At 42.9% G+C, this 21,574-nt stretch overlaps 2 protein-coding genes across 2 annotated transcripts; both read right to left on the bottom strand.

The window, feature by feature from the left end:
* Positions 1-1,216: 1,216 nt before the first annotated feature.
* GPR135 (G protein-coupled receptor 135) lies at positions 1,217-4,491 on the bottom strand. Its single transcript, XM_070377762.1, has one exon. The coding sequence runs from the start codon at positions 4,366-4,368 to the stop codon at positions 2,872-2,874; it is 1,497 nt and encodes a 498-aa protein (XP_070233863.1). The 5' UTR covers positions 4,369-4,491; the 3' UTR covers positions 1,217-2,871.
* Positions 4,492-6,139: 1,648 nt separating this feature from the next.
* On the bottom strand, positions 6,140-21,558 carry L3HYPDH (trans-L-3-hydroxyproline dehydratase). Its single transcript, XM_005901933.3, has 5 exons — positions 20,929-21,558; positions 17,021-17,190; positions 14,393-14,515; positions 14,171-14,308; positions 6,140-10,525 (listed from the first exon to the last, which is right to left on the bottom strand). Exons 1-5 carry the CDS (start codon positions 21,434-21,436, stop codon positions 10,400-10,402), a joined length of 1,065 nt encoding a protein of 354 aa, XP_005901995.2. The 5' UTR covers positions 21,437-21,558; the 3' UTR covers positions 6,140-10,399.
* Between the last annotated feature and the right edge of the window lie 16 nt (positions 21,559-21,574).

The following is a 21,574-nucleotide window of genomic DNA, read 5'->3' as shown; positions in this document are numbered from 1 at the left end:
CTTTCTCCTTTTTCCACAGAGTCATGAAGAAAGGTCTAAGTTTTAAATATTCAGGTCATTCTTTCATATCTTTTATTCAAAGCACTAATTTTTGTCTCCAAGTGTCTACGGCTGGACCGGATGGCTCTTGGACTTTATCGACATGTCTTTGCTTCCAAATCCATCTCCTCTCTTTGATAACCACTTCTGAAAATGCTGCACCCTTTCTTTCTCACAGATAAACTAAAGAGTGCTGATTACGACCAATTTTTATAAAGCACAAAGTCCTCAATTAGGCTGGATGCCCTCTTAAGGCAGGTAATGTGATTTCTACCCTTTAGTATCCTTAGCACTCTAGGAAGTTGTTCTACACGACATACAAAATAAAACCAGTAGATGGTGATGATGATTATGGTGTTGGTGATGAGGACAGTACCACAGCTTCTCTTCCTCAGTGTCTCTGTTCATGGATCTTTGTGGGGGCGATAGAGAATAGAGAAGGGAATACGGAGCTCTGAGGTTCAGGTCCTAGTTCTATCACTGACCAGTTGAATAACCTCAAATTTAAAAACAAACATAACACTGTAAATTCTTCAGGAACATATTAGCAATTTTCTCTCTCCATTCTTACCCACCATGCCTCTTAGAACCACTAACAGAACAATCTCCTTCCCAAGCCATCCCCTTCCTAAAACTTCCTACACCTGCCTACCAAGAGTTAGGGTAGGAATTCCTTCTCTGCTTACAGTCCTTCATGCCACCACCCTAGAGTGCCTAGTCTCATGGATGTCCGCCTTCACTGATGAAGCAGATTTATCTCATGCTATGTTTTATTTTTAAATCCCTTCCTTCAATTCTTCTTCCTAGGCAATACCTTATTTTGCAACATGTTTGCTCCTTCCCCTAAGATTTCTCTTTTTCTGCCTCTATTCACAGTTCTTGAATTTCAATTTCCTAATTGGAAGACTTTATCTTTTTCCTCTAAATATCAGACATGACTTCCATTTTCTCACAGTGTGAAAAATACATGACTGCTTTTTTTTCTGCCTTTAATAGGATATACCTGTTAAACATGAGTTCAGCTGCACTGACTGTTATAGTAAGTACTAAAGAGGAGAGATGATCTCATTTACTCTTTACTACACTTAGTGTAGGAAGATATATACAGATAATTCATAAACTTCTGGTTGCATTATGCCTTGAGAAAGGGAAAAACATTAAAACATCTTTAGTTCTGACAAGAATCATATATTTCCATCTTTGATTACAAAATGATGACATATATCCATCTGTCACACACACAAAATTAAATACTAACAAAAATGTTTAAATACTTTACAAGGAAAAAAAGATGGCCATTTCACATTAAAATCTTTATAGGAGAGCTGACATTTCATGTCTAGTTTAAAGTACTTATTCAATTAAGGCTGTGAAACACGGAAGAAAAGAGGAGTAAGATGGAAGAAACAGTGAAAACACAAAAAACATCTTTCAAAATTCTGAGCAAATGATTCTATGTATAGTGGCATTTAATAAGAGAAATTTCACCCATACAAATTCTGAATCGTGCTTTGAATTTTTAAAAAAAAATCTTTGTTTTGCACCTTTCTGAAGGTATTTCCAGTGTGATTAAAGTACCTCTCTGACTTTATGCTTAAGTTATGAATACTCTATTACATATAATAATCTCACAGGCATCCTCCTTTCGAATAAAGATCACACTATTTTAGATGTCATGTCTATAAAGGAACTTCTTTTTTAAACAAACATACCCGAACTTCCAAATGTAGGAGAACATGTCAATCTTCTGGAGAGCCTTATGCTCATTCCAAGAATGCATCCACTTCTCAAAATATTTCTTGAATTCCTCTTTGGAATCATTTTCGATTAGTTGAAAGCTGCATAGGATAGCTAAGCCAATAACTTCATAGAGTTCTCCTATTATATATATATGCATTGTTCACATGATTCAATCAACTTGACTTTAAATTACATTTTTGGCTGCATCCAAAAATCAAATTTACTTCAAATGCAAAGACTTTCTACTGTGAAAATCATTTAAGAATGTGAAAGCTTTCTGAGAGTGGCACCTCTAAATCATTAGAAACAAAAGTAGCAGGTTAGAGTAAGGTCAAAGTCTCAAAGATTCCCAGACAAATATTTTGGGGGAGGAGGGTTGATGCTGCACACTAGTTTCTAAATATAATCTCAAAATACTTTAAAAATTAGCCACATTTCTTTATGTTCATACTTCTGTTTGCCCCTCAAACAGTTGAATTTTATAGTAATAAACCACCTTCAAAATCCTAAAATGGTTTTAAATGGGATATGAATTTAAAATTTTCTACAAAGATTATGGGGTGGGGGTGGGAAGGAAATGCACCAAGGTGTGTAAAGCCAGATAAAAATTTCTACTCTAACCTAAGCACCCTAGGCATGTGTTAGAGGTGCAGGTTCTAGAAATCTGAAGTTCCTTTGAATGCTGGTGATTTAGAGGGGCCTTCAAGCAGTTCTTAAGGTCTTCATTCTTTCCTGGAACTCTATGTATATGAATACCAGTCGCATTCAATGAGTTTTTTGGTTTGTTTCACAGTGTGACTCCTGTAATATGAGCTTTTCAGTAATTGTGAATTTTATTTTTGTCATTTTGGGCACTGACAGTTCACAATGCTTGGTTGTGCAATGTAAGATCGTTTTAATTTTTGCATTTTACATTCCTTTTGGCACTTCTGAAGAAAAGGACATTGTCTTGTTATGTTGTTTGGAGGGAAGGGGTAAGCCTTCCCCTCTGTCTCTTTTAAATGTTTGGCTTTATGAAATGCACGATTCTCCCCGTTAGTTAATTGAAGAGGGTGGAAATCTGCCTTCATAAGCTGTGCATCCCAACCCTCCTTAGAGGCTGGTATCCCCAGATTCAGATTGTTTAGCCGCTGCTGTCACAGGATCTGGTGGTCCCTCCCGGCAGAAAAGCACAACAGGATTTTTGCGAGCCCACATGGCCACATCCCCTGCCACCCCGCTGGTCGGGTTGGAAGAGGACATCGTGCTCCAGGCCCCCAGGCGGTTGGTACAGCGGTTTCGAAGGGGATTGAGGGTTCCAGCCTGCAGAGCCCGGCCCTGGTTGGGCAGGAGAGCGTCCACGTTCCTAGTCCTGTAACCCTCTTCCCGGTTGCGCCCTAGGAGCATCGAAATGTTGGGGTTGCGAACGGCATAGATGACAGGGTTGATGGCCCCGTTGGCCCAGGTCAGCCAGACGGCCACCACGTTGAGGAGAGAGGGAGACTGCGCGGCCTGGGCCCGCCGGGCGGCGGCCAGCAGCACCAAGAAACAGTAGGGCCCCCAGCAGCAGATGACGGAGACGATCATGATGAGCACGGTGGTGGCCGTGCGCACGTCGCTGAAGAAGCGCAGCACGCGCGCGTAAGTGGTCAGGGGCCGCACGCGCACGTCCGACAGGCGCACGGTCTTGCAGATGTGGTAGTGGCAAAAGCACATGAGTAGGAAGGGCAGCAGGTAACAGGCCACCACCAACCCCACGCTGTAGGCCGCGCCCAGCTGCGCGGGGTCCGGAGACGTCCGGTAAAGGCAGCGGTGGAAGCTCTGCGCCGCCGCCGGGGCCTCCCGGGGCGTGAGGAGCAGCTCCCAGGGCAAGGAGAAGCCCAGAGCCGCCAGCCAGGCGCCCGCTAGCAGCTGCAGCGCGCGGCGGCGGCCGATCTTCTCCCGCGGCGGCCGCACGATGGCGCAGTAGCGGTCCAGAGAGATGAGGGCCAGGCTGAGCGTGGACACGATGCCGAAGCACGAGCTGAAGAAGCGGCTGGCCGCGCAGAAGCCGCTCCAGGGCCCCGCGGCGGCGGCGGCGGCGGCGGCGGGCGCCGGGCCCCCCGGCGGCGTGAAGAGGTCCAGGAAGGCGGCTGGCAGGCAGAGCAGCGCCGTGAGCAGATCCGACAGGGACAAGGACAGGATGAAGGCGTTGGTGACAGTGCGGAGCTGCCGGTGCTTCACGATGGTCCCCATTACGGCGCAGTTGCCCAGGCTAGACAGCAGGAAGATGAGCAGGAGGACCAGCGCCTGGGCCGCCACCGCCGCCCCGTGCGACAGCAGCGGCGCCGCCTCGGGGCCCAGCGGTGGCCTCCCCGCCGCCCCCGCCGCCCCGCGCCCGCCGAGGCCGCCGCCAGCCGCGGCGCCAGTGCTGTCGGCCCCGCTCACGTCGCTCCGGTTCCCCAGCGCCGCGGCCGCCGCGGTGCTGAAGGAGAGCACGGCCACCGCCGTCGCCGCGGAGGAAGTCCCGCCAGGCGTGCCGGCCGGGGAGGGGGCGCCGGGGTGTGGGCTGCCCGATAAGGCCGTGCTCACTGGCGGGCGGACCAGCGGCGGCGGCGGCTGCTCCTCCATGGGGCCCCGCGGCGGCCGCAGGTCTGCTCATCCCGCACCAGGGGAGGAGGCCGCAAGCCCGAGGTGGCTCGGGGCCGGGCCCAGAGGCCTCTGCCGGGGGTCGCGCTCGGCCGGAGGGGTGACCGTCGCCCGAGACTCTCCGAGCCTTTGACGTGCGTTCCAGGCGTTGTCAAGGGAACCGCGTGTTTACGCAGGAGCGCGGGGCGGGCCGCGGGCCGAGAACCCTTAGAAAAGCGTGTCCAGGACATCACTTTTCCCTAAGGTTTCGCGGCCAGGGTGGGTAGGCTTCAGAGAGTGCCAGGTGGAGTTCCTGGGGACCATTGCCCGGCCAGATTAAAATGGGAGTGGCCCTCATATAGATGGCCAAATTCAATAGGGGTTCACTCTCACACTCTGGTTCCATATACATGTTCTACAGAGAGGTAGGGAGGGGAGAGGGGGTTGGTTGCTTCCTGTGGGTGCTTCTGGCATCTACAAGTAGGAAAGGAATCTAGAACCTGAAGTGGAAAACAAGTCTAAATTCGGAGATCTTAAACATGAGGGAGCAGTAAGACTTAAACCAGGTATTCTCAAACTTGAGCAGGCAAGAGTCACCTAGAGCAGAGGTCTCCAACCCCCAGGCCACAGACCGGTAGGGGTCCCTGGTCTGTTCGAACCAGACTGCACAGCAGGAGGTGAGCAGGGGGTGAAACCTAAACCATTGCCTCACCCAGCTCTGTTTGTGAGAAAATTGTCTTCCAGGAAACCGGTCCCTGGTGCCAAAAAGGTTGGGGACTGCTGACTTGGAAGGCTTGTTAAAACACAAGTGACTGGGTCCAACTTCAGGGGTTCAGATTCAGTAGGTATGGGGTCCTGTCTGAAAATGTGCATTTCTAACAAGTTACCGGGTGTATGATATTGCTGGTCCAAGGACCAGGCTTTGAGAACCACTGATGTAGTAAGCTTATTAAAATGCAGTCACTGGCTGACTCCCAGGGTTACTGAGGATGGGCCCATGAATCTAAGTCCTCAATGTGATTCTGATACAGGTGCTCTGGGGAGCTAGGATACGGATCCTGGAGAAGGGATGTCACCTTGCTTTCAAGGGCCTGGCCCTCAGGACTGTTACTGTCTCATGTGTCAGGGAAGAGGGGAGAGTCGCTGCTTCCTTGCCCTGCTTTCAGTCTTTGTCAGTTCTCTGGAAGGTGGTATGTTTTGAGTTTAAGGTGCTGGAGTCGCCACAGATGCAGCTCCAGGTATCTGGCAGGAAGATTTCAGAACAGGAAGGGTGTGCCTGCTCAGGGAAGCTTGCATCTCAAGTTTCTGGGCATGGCATCTTACGGGGGAAAGGGTAATAAACCCTTAGGTTTTCTAAAGCAGTGGTCTGCAAAGTGTGGACCCTGGACCAGCAGCACTGGCATGACCTGGGAACTTGTTAGAAATGCAGATTCTCAGGCCCTACCGCAAATCTGATGAATCTGAGACTCTGCAGATGGAGCCCAGCTACCAGCCCTGCAAGTGATTCTGATGCAAGTTTGAGAAACACTGATCTAAAGAATGATTAGTATACTTTCAGGTCTCAGTATCAACAATATTAGTGTTTTGGGTGCTCATTTGGGTGGGGAAAGATATCCTACTGGAAATTTACAGTATAAAATAAAGTTCATTTAAGGTGGTAAAAGGGCTTCCCTGGTGGCTCCGATGTTAAAGAATCTGCCTGCAATGCGGGAGACTTGGCTTCAATCCCTGAGTTGGGAAGATCCTCTGGAGGAGGACATGGCAACGCACTCCAGTATTCTTGCCTGGAGAATCCCCACGGACAGAGAAGCCTGGCAGGCTATAGTCCATGGGGTCGCAAAGAATCGGACACAAATGAGCAACTAACACAGCACAGCAGGGTGGTAAAATAAGACTCGCTTTCTTGGTCTCGGCATTATTGACATTTTGAGCCAGATAATTCTTTCTTGTGGAGGCTACCCTATGCACTGTAGGATGTTGAACAGTATCCCTAGTCGCTACCATGGGATGGCAGTAGTGACAGCTAAGAATGTCTTCAGACATTGCAAAATGTTGGGGAAGAGGGTGAGAGGGGGGCCAGCCTCAGCTAAAAACCACTGAACTAAGACAAAAATATATAATAGATTACTTTTGTTTTCTTTTGTAAACCTTCTCTGTACTAGGTTTTCAGAAACCAGGATCCTAGCCCAAAGAACCTTACAGTTTTAGGCAAACACAAATATATTACAATGTCATAGATGTTTAAACATATAATGACTATAGCAAGAGTCTAGCAACTGGGAGACCAGTTAAGAAAAGGCACTGTAATAGCCCAGGAGAGAAATGACAAGTCTGAACTAAGCATTTACAGTGAAGGAGGGGAAGAGATTTTAGGGATTCATGTCTGGATTGGGGTCTTTGGATATAAGCAATACAATGAGGTTTCTGTCTCATTTAAGCAAAAACAGAATTGGCCAGAAGGATGCGGGGAGTTCAAAAGGATAGTCTTTAATAGCTAACTCCAAGAGCACGAGAAGTCAGGGCAACTCTACAGGTAGAGGAACTGAGAACGATCTCTTTAGGGATCTACAGGAATAAGTCTGCTTCAACCATTTTTCAGACCTTTTGTCATTTCTCGCAAGATCCCAGGTCTTGGTGGGGAGACTCTGACTGGAGTACCCTTTCCTGGCCGCCTCAGCAAGGCTACATGCTGGGGAGGGATAATCTCCCAAAGGAAAAGGAGAGTGTTGTTGATAAAAGAAGGGGAAAGGAATGGTGCTGACCAAATCCATAGACATCCACCTCAGAGCATCAGCAGATGGGTCGAAAGAGCACAAACAAGAAGCCGAGGATAGAACCCAAGTTCCTGGCTCCTATTCCCTGGAGCTCTGCACCAAGGGTATAGAGGTTCCTGCTCCAAAATGTACCACACTTGCCTGCCGGAAGCAAGCACCAGCATCCACCATGGATTAAGTAAACCCTTGTTGTTGTTCAGTCGCTCAGTCATGTCTGACTCTTTGCGACCCCATGGACTACAGGACACCAGGCTTCCCTGTCCTTCACCATCTCCTGGCGTTTGCTCAAACTCATGTCCATTAAGTCAGTGGTCCATCCAACCATCTCATCCTCTGTCATCCCTTTCTCCTTCTGCCTTCAATCTTCTCTAGTATCAGGGTCTTTACCAATGAGTTGGCTCTTTGCATCACATGGCCAAAGTACTGGAACTTCAGCTTCAGCATCAGTCCTTCCAATGAATATTCAGGACAATTTCCTTTAGGATAGACTGGTTTGATCTCCTTGTTGTCCAAGGGACTCTCAAGAGTCTTCTCCAACATCACAGTTCAAAAGTATCAATTCTTTGGTGCTCAGCCTTTTTTATTGTACAGTTCTCACATCTGTACAAGATTACTGGAAAAACCATAGCTTTGACTACACGGACCTTTGTAGGCAAAGTAATGAATCTGCTTTTTAACATATAAACCTGTGGGTGACCATTAAATCTAGGTTAGATCAAGCACAGCTTCCAATGAGTAATCAAGTCAAAACCAGACTGTAATAGTTGAGTAGCAAATGGAAGATGAAAAAATATATTAATGAGAGAGTAAGGAATCTAGAAGCTTGACTACAAAAGGAAGGGAAAAGGGTGACAGATAGCAGGCTGAAGAGAGAAGGTGGACATGGGGTGTTTGTTTCATTTTGTTATGATGATACTTGGTAATAGCTTAGAGGAAGGAACCAGTGACAGGAAAGAGGTTGCTTGAAAAAGCTTAGTGATGAGGCAGGCTCCTTAGCAAGGATGGGAAGGGAGAGAAGTGAATAGTATTTAGAAGGCAGAATCAATAAGGCTTCATGACTGATTAGACATGTGGAAGCAAGAGGAATAGCTGTTGATTTCCCTAGTGGTTTTGACTCTGTGGAAGGCATGGTGAAATACAGAAGGAATGAATGTTATTGCAAGGGTTTGGCTCTGGTTTGGATTAGAATTTAAGAATATTTAGGCAGTATTAATTTTTCAATGTTTAGTAAACAATATTTTTGTTTAAAGTACTATATTGTAAAACAAGTTCTGGCTGTCCTGTCTCACAAGTGGAGGAAGTGCAGCAGGAAAATACTGGACCTGGAGTCAGCAGAGCTAGAATGACAGCCCCGAATGTGACCTTGTTGTTGTTGTTTAGTTCCTAAGTCACGCCTGACTCTTTGCCACCCAGGCAAGAATACTGGAGTGGGTTGCCATTTCGCTCTCCAGGGGATCTTCCTGACCCAGGGATCGAACCCATGTCTCCTGCATTGGAAGGCGGGTTCTTTACCAGGGAGCCACCAGGGAAGCCCCAGATGTGACGTTAATAGAGTAATTTAACATATCTGACTTCCATTTCTCTCATATTCATAAATGTGGCATACCAGGGACGGGCAGAGGGAGTGCTAGCCAGGGTACAGTTGATCAGAAGGTGCACTGTCTGTGGAGAATTTTGAAACAATGTTTCAAACATTTAGACTACTAAATGTCGGTCTGCATTTTTAAAAAATTAATGTGACTTGTGAAATTTAGAGAGAAAATAGTGGTTCTGTTTCTATTTTTCAAAAGTGTAACGGGCGAGGGAGGGGACCTATGTATGCCTTTGGCTGATTCATATTGATGTTTGGCAGAAACCAACACAATTCTGTAAAGCAATTATCCTTCAATTAAAAAATAAATACTTTCAAAAAAAGAAAAAAATGTTTCTCTGGCCACAAAAAAAAAGAAAATCTCTTTAATCTGTAGAAAATTTCTTGGTCATATTTAGTGGTTTTTTTTTGGAGGTAAATGAATTCTTTACTACAAATTTTAAGAGATAATGAATGGAAAACATTAGTTTTTGTGCATTTAATAAGGAAATCAAGAACATTAACTTTATAGTCTTCATTTTGGACAGGTAATTCAATCACAGACCTAATAACGGGATGTGTACAGACTTGCTGGATGACAGAGCCAGTTGAAATGAATTAAATACTTCACTGTATGCTAAGAAAAAGAAATACTACTACTTACCTCAAAAAAAGTTTACTGAATATTAAGAGAATCACATGTTGATTAATTTTTATTATTTCATTTTATAATGACTGATAATAATCAAATGTTATTTTTTTTAACAGACTCACAGACAATTAACTAGCAAGAATGCCAACAGTTAACATTTCTTTCATGTTTTAAATTACCTACCATGTAGTTGGTAGAGTATGAGATTTGCCCCATTATAGAGATTCACTGATTGACTCTGACTGTATACCTATACTTAAAAAATTGCAATAAACAACCTTTTTATAAGAACCTTAATGATATATCAGAAGCCTGATTCTTGGTCTTCTCTCAAGTTCATGGGGATAGGAGCTGGTCTTTGAAGCTTAGAGGACATCCCAGCAGCAGCTACAACAACTTTCACCCAAAGAAGCTGACCACCCACCTCCTTCCCAGTTTATGACTGCTAAGTGTTGAGGACTTTATAATAATATATCTCCCATGCATTGTGCTTAGAGAGAGGGCAGGTACTGTGTGCTCAGTCATGTCTGACTCTTTGCAACCCCACAGTCTGAAGCCCACCAGGCCTCCCTGTCCGTGGAATTTTCCCGGCAAGCATACTGGAGTGGATTACCATTTCCTTCTCCAGAGAGGGGGCATGATTTTACATAAAAACTGGAAGACTAAAATAATGAACTTGTAAGACCCATTGTTGTGAGGGCTACAATTCAAGCTTAGAGCATTTAAAACAAAATATCACAGTGACTACCACAGAGTAATAAGAACTAAGTAAGTAAAAACTAAGGTTTTAATTTTACCTGATGTGTTAATAATTAGAAAAGTATTCTGAATTTTGGATACTTTATATTCTGTAAGTGATAGTTATATCAATATACATGTACAAACTGAGGAATAATGACTTTATATTTAGCCACAGTATTTTAGAATCTCAGTTGGTTTATGTGTACAATTTGGATTTATAGTTTTCCGCATAACACAGAGAAAAATAAGTAATGATAACAATTTCTAGGAAAAGAAAGCCCTTATGAGCCATAGAAGTTATTTGAGAAGAAATCCATCCCTCAGTGGGTCATCATCTTCTACTATAAAACTTGCGGTACCTGTGTAATGCGCTTGTCCGGATACTTCCACTATGACAGCTTTAAAATCACCACATTTTGCTTCCTGAAAAAAGATGATGAAAGGAGAATATCAAGGTATTGCCTGCATAGTTTACCTAGCCTAAAAGTTGTATTCTCAAATTTTATCATTTTAAAGAGAATCCAAGAGTTAAGTGGGCCTCCCCAGTGGCTCAGTGGTAAAGAATCTCCTGCAGTACAGGAGACACAGGAGATGTGGGTTCGATCCCTGGGTCAGGAAGATCCCTTGGAGGAGGGCATGGCAACCCACTCCAGTATTCTTGCCTGGAGAATCCCATGAACAGAGGAGCCTGGTGGACTATAGTTCATAGTGTTGAAAAGAGTTGGATGCAACTGAGTACGGCGATCATATGGGCAATTGGGAGGCTTTTAAGGTAAGTGACTGTATTCATGTTTTTAGATTAAGTTTAGCTGTAAAGTGGGAACTAATTGGGGAAGAGAGAGAAACTAGAAACCCAGCAACCTGTTAAGAGGCAACTTTAATTCATCAATTAAATCTAGAGACAGGAGGGCAGTTTTTAGTGAGAATGCAGAACAAAATATAGAGATACTTTTGAGGCAGAATTGATAGACCTGGGGGCTGATGTACACAGGTGGTGAGAATAGAGATGAGTTAAATATGACCACAGTGTCTAGCCTGGAAGTGCAGTTGCGCCACCATTAACCAAGATGGAGAATGAGACAGGAAAGAACATATTTAGGAAGGAAGAACATTTTAATGAGTTGAGGTATCTCTGGGACAGTCATCTTGAAATAAGTTTAGTGGACAGTGTTAGACTTGGGAGAGAGGCACAGATAAGCATGGTAGGGATGAAGATTTGGGTGGGTGAGAATAGAGTTCATTCTCATATGGGTGAAACTGCCCATCTGCATCAAATGTTTTGCCTAAGAGCAAGAAAATATGGTGTTTAACAGTATAGGGTCTGCTCAGAGAGACCCATCTTCATAGCCTGGCTCTGCTGTCTGTTTGACCTCTGGCAAAGTATCTAAACTCTAAATTTTCATAGGATTCTTGTGAGAATTACATGAGATGGTATATATGAAGTGCTGAGCTTAGAAATTAACATGTAGTGAAGCACCCAATAAATGTTGACAATTACTATTTTATCTTAAATCTCAGACTTGACAATGTATTTCAAATTTCTGCATATAACATGGTATTCCATCAAGATTACTGTATTGTGTAGAAATCCCTAACTTAAACAAAATTCAGTGTTCAGAAAAACAAAACTTTAAAACCGCTATATTAGATTTAAAATCTTTATTAGGATAAATTATTTGCTATATTAAAGGACTCTTCGTGAGTAAATTTACCAGATGCAATTTAATCATACTATAGTAGATTTCACTTACTACTATGAGTAATTCATTAATTAGCTCTGCTAGCACATTTAAAATTTGATTACATTATATTAATAAGGGGTACCCAGGTGGCAGTAGTGGTAAAAACTCGGTTGCCAATGCAGGAGACTTAAGAGACCTGGGTTGGATCTCTGGGTTGGGAAGATCCCCTGGAGAAGGAAATGGCAACCCACTCCAGTATTCTTGCCTGGAGAATCCTATGGACAGAGGACTCTGGTGGGCTAAAGTCCATGGGGTCTCAAAGGGTTGGACATGACTGAAGATACTTAGCACTATGTTAATAAGAACTCTACTTTCCAAAACTTTTCAGCACTTTCACATCTTACTATATAAAATGGAATATTCCTATAGAATAAAAACAAAAAAAATCCAAAACCTAGTTTAATGGTTCTCAAACATTTTGGTCTCAGGATCCCTTAATATCCTAAGATTTGAGGATATCACCAGCCATTACCTTAATAGAAAAACCAGACCAAGACACTAAAAAAGTAGAAAATTCAGGTAAATATCTTTGATGAATATAGTGGCCAAAATTCTCAACAAACCAATCCAACAATACAAAAAAAAAAAGATCATATACCATGATAATGCTGGATTTATACCAGGGTCACAAGGATGGTTCAACATACACAAATCAATCAATGTGATACACTACATTAACAAAAGGAAAGACAAAAACCACATAATCATCTCAACAGATGCAGAAAAAGCATCCCAGAATATTAAACATCCATTCATAATTTAAAATGTTCATCAAAGTGGGTATAGTGAGAATATATCTCAACACAATAAGGACCATTTATGACAAACCTGCAGCCAATGTAATACTCAATGGTGAAAAGCTGAAAGCCTTCCTGGTAAATTCAGAAACAAGACAAGGTTGCCCGTTTATGCCACTTCTGTTTAACCTAGTATCTTAGGTTATAGCAATCTTAGCCATAGCAATCAGATATGAAAAAAATATATATCCAAATTGGGAAGGAAGAGGTAAGCTGTCACTATTTGCAGATGACATGATACTCTATATAGAGAACCCTAAAGTCTCCACCCTAAAACTATTGGCACTAATAAAGTTCTAAGCTGCAGGATATAAGATTAATATACAGAAATCTGTCACATTTCTATACACTAATAATGAAATACCAGAAAAAGTAAAAAAAAAAAAAAAATCTCATTTAAAACTGGGTCAAAAAATACCTAGGAATAAATTTAACCAAGGAGGTGAAAGACCTATATACTGAAAGCTATAACACATGGATTAAAGAAACTGAAGATGATGTAAAGAAACAAAAAAATATTCCATGCTCTTGAACTGGAAAACATAATATTATTAAAATGGCCATACCACCCAAAGCAATGTACAGATTTAATGCAATCTCTATCAAAATACTAGGCCATTTTTTACAGAACCAGAACAAACAATCCTAAAATGAATATGGACCTCAAAGAGTTTTTTAGGTTATATCAATTAATATTTTCTATACTGGGATTTCTTTGGAAGGAATGATGCTAAAGCTGAAACTCCAGTACTTTGGCCACCTCATGCGAAGAGTTGACTCATTGGAAAAGACTCTGATGCTGGGAGGGATTGGGGGCAAGAGGAGAAGGGGACAACAGAGGATGAGATGGCTGGATGGCATCACTGACTCGATGGACGTGAGTCTGAGTGAACTCCAGGAGTTGGTAATGGACAGGGAGGCCTGGCGTACTGCGATTCATGGGGTCGCAAACAGTCGGACACAACTGAGCAACTGATCTGATCTCTGATATTGGAAATTAAACATATTTGTTCATTAATTCATTTATAAATAATAAATCTGTTGCATGTTGTAATAAACAAATTTTTGTGAAAATAGCTACATCTGCCAACAACAAAAAAAATGTAATGGGAAACATGGCATTTTTTACATTTTAACAAACCTCTTTAATGTCTGGCTTAACTAAAGGCAGCTAGATTCTCATTTTTGCTTCTGCATTCAATCAGTTAAGATATCACATACCATGTAGCTCCTGGAAAATTCCACTGTACATTTGTGAAATGATGAAAGTGAAGAGCAAGCAACATCTCAGTATTATTATGAATATAGCTTTGACCTTGTGGACCCATGGATAGGACCCCAAGGTCCTTTCCATACTTTGAAAACCAATATCCTAGGTGAACAGAAGTTTTTCCAGTCCTGTGTCCTTTGTCAGTCCTTTTTCAGTCCTCTTCTAAGAGCTTAATGAAAAAACTTACCTAACATCCAACTCAGGTCTCCAGAATCAAAAGTAAGATATTTAGAGACAAGAAGCTACAGGTACCACTCACCCTCACAGCCTTCCCTGTGAATACTGAGCCAGTTGCACTGCTTTTAAAGGCTCTGGTCTGGTTCAGTTCTAGAAGCCCTTTGTGATACTGAAGGGCAATTCGGGCTGTCACTCCTGAGCCAGTAGGACTTCTGTCAACCTGTTTCAGAATAAATGAAGATAGTGTTCACAGAGTTCTAGTTCCATATTACCTGGCTGTGTCTAAAAATCCCAGCTTTAATACCTGTTCATCTGCAAACACACAGATATTGGTGGTTGGTTCCTCATTGTAAGTGTCTTTTCCATCTGTTAATATAGTTCCATATAGAAAAGCAAGGTCTTCACTGTCAGGATGGTTAATTTTAAACTGTAAATAAAATAATTAACAACCACATGTAAAATAAATATTTTCATTCAAATCTATCTTTTAAATAACAGATATGGGGTACTCTTAGATATAATTTTTCCATCTTTATCATTTTAAAAAATATTTTTTGGGTCACAACACTAAATATTGATGTTAGAAATTACACATTTTTCTAGATGAATAAAGATACTTTTGTTGGAAGTTATGATTCTTACACTTTGAGCCCTTTCTAAGGAGGTCATCCTGCACATATCCTCTACTAAAGCAACAGCCGTATTTTATACACTTAACCCCCAAACATATGCACTCTCTGAAGCATTGACCTCAGCATTGACCCCAGGACAGTCAATTCACAGGCCAGCCATGGCTGCTCAAACAGGAAGAGAAAGGCAATCCTTATCTCACCCTAAGGAACTTGAAGAGGATAATGCAGAAAAGTCAAGCAATGAATATCTAGAGCTGAAATTAGTATCACTGATAAACACAAGAACTGAAAGAGGCCATGAGCAAGCAAAAAGTATAAGGCTGCAGAAGCTATTAGGTTAAGAGAAGCAACTGGATGGGGCAAAAAGGCTATTATAAAGGACTGAAGTCAGTATCATTAAAAAGCAGCAGGTACACACAGAAGCAGGCAATGGCAGGGCAGCTAAGTCACATGAGCAGTAAAGCTTGGTCTGGCTCAAATGTGCAATGCTTCCTATTCTTCTTGGGAGGTCTGGTTGTTTAACTTCTGGATTTCTGTAACATCTGTTAGCCTGGTCAAGATGACTATAATCTTACTTCTACTGTATCCTGATGGTTAGTACATTCCCCTACCACTTACCTATCATTTAAAGCAGTTGAAGAGACTGGAGTCCTAAAATCCAAGGAGTCCATCTATAACCCAGTTAAAGAAGGCTGCATATTGGACCTTTGTTCTCCATCCCCTTAAAGCACCCATGCAGTTACGTCACACTGCACACAGGGATGCTGCCCCCACTAGACTGAGCTCCTTGAAGGCGGTGGGGTTTGTTCTTCCTCTGGTCTCCAGCATCTAACATAGTATCTGACATACAATAAGTCCTTGGTAAATGTTTGTTAAAAGGATAAGGACAAATTTATACTACATCTATTTTAGTCCCCTTCCCTCCCAAATGGCCTTTGCCTAAATCTGCATAAGTAGGATGCTGCTGCTGCTGCTGCAACCCCATAGACGGCAGCCCACCAGGCTCCTGAGTGGTCAGCAATTCACAAAGTAGACCTACTGCCTGCTTCATCACTGACAGAACCTCTCATATTTTCCTCAGAACCCTTCCTCCCTCAAAGTCCACCCCTTACCACCTTAGTGAGACGTTCTAGCTTTAATGAGATGTTTAAACTTCCTCCTTTTATTAAGAAAACAATGCCTTTTCCTCTTGATTTTATTAAAAAATAAGGTCAAATTATTTTGTGTCAAATTGTTAACTCAAATTATTAGCTGTCTGCTTACTGGAACAGAAAACAGATATAAGTCCAGAGTTTCAGAAGTTTTCATGATAAAATAATTTTACATATTTGTATTGGAAGTCCTGGAAAAATGATAATTTAGAACAGAGTTATAGTATATATTTTCATTTTGCCATTTAGGTTATAAAGTTATAGGTTATTATGTTAAATTAAAGCCTCAGATATGTTAAATAGGCCTTAATTATTAGAAGTATTCTAGATTCTATCTTTCCTAAGTTATCGTTCACTTAGAACGATAATTAAATTTTCATATGCTAAAATATTCAAGTATGTATATGAGTTTTATATACAGGTCCCAATTAGGTAAAATGTCAGACTTGTGATAGAAGTGAAAGAATATTCTAGAATTACTTATTATCTAAACTGATTTTATAACAACAGTTTTCCCAAGTCAAACTGGAGTTACTTGAGTTATTACTTGGAGTTATTACTTCGCAACAATATAGAAAAAAATTCACTAACTAGGAATTAATATTCTCTGCAAAATAAGAGAAATTCTGATCAGATTTAATGAAATCCATTTTGTAAGCTATATTTGACATTCATTATTTTCAAGTAGTGCAGAATGACCATGTATATCAAAAGCATTTCAAAGTGTAATATTATCTATTTTCTATTTGTTTAAATAACCACAAATTATATTATAAGTTATTCTTAAAGTGAACAGTTGTCATTTGTTGAACATTTACTATGGCGAAGGCACTATTCTAAGTCCTTTACACGTACTGACTTACTCTTACAACTCCCTATGAAGCACAATTTCATAATTTCCATTTACAGATGGGAAAACCGAGGCACACGGAGGCAATGTGACTTGTTCAAGGTTACACAAGTTACAAACGGCAAATCCACAACACCCAGGTAGTCCTGCTCTAGAGTTTAAGATTACAACCAGCACCCTATTCTTAGTACGACTAGTAATCTAAATGTAGAGATATTTAATTTCTGTAGACATGTCATTTATATCTCCTCCATGTCACAGAGGAGGCTATCAGCTATGACGGCAGCATCAGTACTGACCTGAGCCTTCACTGCCTCTGTCACTGCACTTGCTGCAGCCACGAGGTCCCCCATCTTTGCAGAACAAACATCGAGTCCTAACTTTTCAGCACTGACAAATGCATAAAATGCACCACCATAGGCAATGTCCACCACCACCTTCCCACGACCAGGAACATCCACCAGGAAATCTAAAAGAGATGTGTTTGAAAATAAGTTTGTTTTTAGTATTTCAGCAATAAAATTCACATCATTTTAAATTCATGTGTATTTATGGGTGGGGGGCTAAAGAGTACTTTTTCCTATCTTAGGAATGCAGCAAAAATCAATTTTGAAAATGAATGTGCATCAAGTAAATAATAACAGACCTTTAGCTAAGTACATCTTTCTATTTTTAACTTCAATGAGGTTCGCGTAAGTTTTAGAACATCTGAATGCCATGTTTTTCCTAAATCATACTTACATATTTTGTTAACCATTCTGAGGATCTTTTCTAGAAAACATCATTGAAGCAGAGAGAGAGAGGAAACTCTGGGATATGAATGTGTGAAAACTATGAAGGAAAATGTAGGTCCCTCTCATACTATTGGGAATGGTTTAAAACAGTGAGGATTTGGGATCCTATTCACAAACTGGTTTTCTTCAGCTACAACATCAAAACAAAATGGGAAAAAACAAAACAAAACAAAACATTTTTCTATCCAAGTTTCAGATACTCATTTATCTAGAAATTTTCATCTCAAGGAAGTAAACTGCAGGCAAATATCCAGAATAAAGCCATTATAGAATCAGTGGCCTTTACAGTATCATTTTGCATCAGAGTTTTTATTTGGGTATTTTAAGTCCCTGACATACCCCAAATTTCACCTAAACTGCAGTTGTTTGAAATCCTGAATTTGTATTTCCAAAGGAATGGGGCTGGTGATATTTGGGGACATTAAAACTGTTGACCTTTCTTTGCATTTTTTTCTCTTTCTCCTCCCTAAGTCAAATAGGCTTAATGATCACTTTCTCTGGGGGAGGCATATAGCAGGGGAGAAGGCAGGTCTCTCTGTTTCTGGTTCACGGAAACCTAAGTTATCAGGGGAAGATTTGTTGGCACAGGAATGTCCCAAAGGGAGAACAGTCCTCCTGGTCAGTAGAGAAATTTCCTCTAGGCCAAGAAAAGAGACTGAAGGTTCTGACTGCAGACCTGTGTGGTCTGTCCCACAGCACAGTGAGGAGGCAGAGATAGCCACAGGAAGAGGGAGAGGAGACAGGGGCAGGGGCCACTGGATGGGGTAGATGATGTTTCCCTGGTTAACTATGCAAGTGGTTAAGGCCCTTGTCTCCAAGATGGAACTTTTAAGAAACCTTTGCTCACACATATATCAGAAAAGGGCCCTTGGAAGGATAAGGCAAAGTCAACCAGAAGGGTAAAGGGGTCTCAATTTAGAAATTAAGTTGTGAAAAGTAAAATAGTTCTTATACTCCTTGCTTTGCACAGTGAGTCATACAAAGACACCAGAGAACTATCAGTTTCAGAGCAGAATCACAGAATCCTTTTAACACATAATGTGTCAGAGCATATTTATAATCAAGAGTAAAACATGCCAGTGGAACTTAACAGCAAAAGAGAAAAATGCTTTATCTTGATGTTGATGCAACGTGCAAAGCAGGTTTAATGAGGAGACTGAGGAAATAGATGGAAATGAGGGACTGCCAGAATGGGGAAAGCTACGTGTGGCTTTGGAGTCCTCATGTGAAAAATGGAATTGTTTCCTTCCGAAGACGATTGTTTTGAGAATTTCATGTGATAATGCGTGGGGAATACCTGGCAGATTAGGAATGCAATAAATATCAATATGAAAGCCCAAAGTTTAACTTCCAGCAGGAATAGGGCTCTTACGAGGACCAATGAACATATTCTGCTCTGAGTTTCATTTATTTACTCAACAAACATTCACTGACTGCATACTGTTCTAGTACTTAAATACAGTGATGAAAATTAGTTTTCACTTTAGCTGGGTGGCGTAGCAATGAACTCAGCAGCTCTGAGGTGGGGACTATTGTTATCCTCTCTTTAAAGATGACACTGAGGCATGGAATCCCTTCCACAGGTTACAGAGATGGGAAGGGGCAGAGCAATGATCTTGAACACTATCAGTCTGCCTTTTAAGCAACTTTCAAAGTAGAGAATTTAAGGATTTCATTTTCTTAATGACTCAAAGTGACCATAAATGCCCACTGATTATCTTATGGTCACACAAGGATGCTTTCAGGAACTACTGTGCTTGTCGTATTGGCTGCTCCCACCCTAACCAACCCCAAACTATGATGTACATAGCTGGTGATCCTGCTGCCAGCTGTCATTTCCCACAAAATCTAGAGTGCTTCTAATCCGCTGCTGGGATGGCCTGGCGGTTGGGGGCGGGGGACGGAGTCAGGTAACCAAGCCAGTTAACAGTTGAGGTTTTTAAAGATGCAACCCTAACATAAATTCTCATCTCCCTTATGTGCCCTCCCAATCCGATGTGACACCATTTCTTCTGGGCAAACGGTATCAGTTTTCCCAGTGGCATTCTTTTACCAACTTGTGTGTTTCAGCTGCCTGAGGCTGTTCTAAGACCCTCAAACACCTGGGCTATTACTGCATGGTTCATAACATTCATAAACAGGTTAATTGGGAACCCCAATCCACCCGGAGGCTCAAGATTAAATTACCAGAATGATTTACATGGCTTGAAGTCTTTGAAGAAAAGGAGTGATAACCCTATACCTGTACTGACTAAATTAGCACCCAGCTCAGTTCTAGTCAGACTACTAAAGCCTCCTCTGATAGAATTCAGCCTTCACTGATAGGATTTTTAAGGATCTCCCTCTTTGTAAGAATTATAATTACCTTGTTTAGCATCACATACAGGCTCTGTACTAGAGAACCCACCAAAACCTTTTCAAGGTTCTGCACTCCTAGAGAACTAGCAACCTGATATATTCCGCAGTCTTTATGTCTCTGCTGCTGCTGCTAGTGCTAAGTCATTTTTTAAACTTCTAGGTACCTTGCATTCACGTATACAAAATCCTCAAAAAAACTCAATTGAGATAAAAATGAAGACACAGTAGGAATGGAAAGCGAATGAGGCTGCATAGCTTTAAAGAGGAGTCAGGATTTGGACCCATACACTTTTTCCTGTTATTAAAAAGTAAGAGCAGCAACAGCTGTATATTCTTGGAAAGATTTAATTCTTCCCCCAAGAAGTGGGGAAGACACATTTTACAGATGAGCTCCAGCAACCTGTGTTTACTAACTTGTCAGGGGTCGATAACGTGCTCAGCAAGCATATTCTGAGCCATCCTGGAGCCCCGTACGTGGTTGCTCTTTACACTTTCCTTGACCCTAGTGGACCCTGCTTTATCCAACTGCAAAATCTTCTGGAATGCCTGAGAGAGGGGAACGAAGCGTTGAGTAAGGGAAACACGTAATTCTGTACTCCTCGAGGCTCTCCCCAAATAACAGATGGACACGTCTGCGAGATAAACAATATGAGTATTGTTGCTGAATGGCTAAGTCGTGCCCCACTCTTTGCGACTCCATGGACTGCAACCTGCCAGGCTTCTCTGTCCATGGGATTTCCCAGACAAGAATACCGGCGTGAGCTGCCATTACCTTCTCCAGGGGATCTTCCCAACCTAGCTTCCTGTCTTCGGCACTGGCAGGTGGATTCTCTACTGCTGAGCCACTAGAGAAGCCCCAATCGAATTGCATGCACCACACAAATTCACAAGGCTAAGATGCTGACATACATTTGCAGGGATTTAGAATTACCTTCTGTTTGATTGTAAAAGCTTGTGGGGTGGGTTAGTTGCGCTCGTGGGCTCCAGCCCACAGAGACAGTTAGTGTAATTAGTTGGGTCCCCGGCTGCAGGGCCGGAAGGGTCCTGCCGGTTACCTGTGGCCAGCACGAAGGCCGGGACACTGTGGAAGCGCACCGGACCGCGACTGCGGCCGCCCTCGCACTCCACGAAGGCGGCCACCAGCCCGCACGGGCAATGGATGTTGACCAGGGCCTCTTGGGCGTCGGACGGGGGCGCCGGCACCAGCCCGAAGTCGAGCGCAAAGCGGCCCAGCGCCAGCACAGCGTGGCCGCACATAGAACTGTAGCCCTCGTTGTTCAGGAACAGGACGCCCAAGTGCGCGTCGGGCAGCTCGCTCGGCACCAGCACAGCTCCGTACATGTCCCGGTGCCCCCGGGGTTCGAACATGAGCCGTCGCCGCACATGGTCAAGGTGCTGGCGCATGTAGCGCCGCTTGGCCAGCAGCGTGGGGCCGACCACCTCCGGACACCCCGCCAGCACAATGCGCAGGGGCTCGCCGCCTGTGTGCATGTCCACCACCGACAGCGCCGGCGTCCCCGGGTCATGTGGAGGCATCCAGGGCACAGTCAGCGGGCCCGCCATAGTCTGCCTCCGGGAGACAACTCTACCGCCACGCAGACACGCGCTTCACGCTGCGAACCCACCCGCTCCCTCCGCGATAGAGAGGCAGGCCGTCTCCCCGGCTCAGGGGGCCGGGCTTCCGAACCGAGACCCGGAAGC

The sequence above is a fragment of the Bos mutus genome, chromosome 10, assembly GCF_027580195.1.
Source record: "Bos mutus isolate GX-2022 chromosome 10, NWIPB_WYAK_1.1, whole genome shotgun sequence".
NCBI classification, from domain to species: Eukaryota; Metazoa; Chordata; class Mammalia; order Artiodactyla; family Bovidae; genus Bos; species Bos mutus.
The sequence above is the reverse complement of the archived record's forward strand: the minus strand, read 5'-3'. Positions and strand labels throughout refer to the sequence as shown.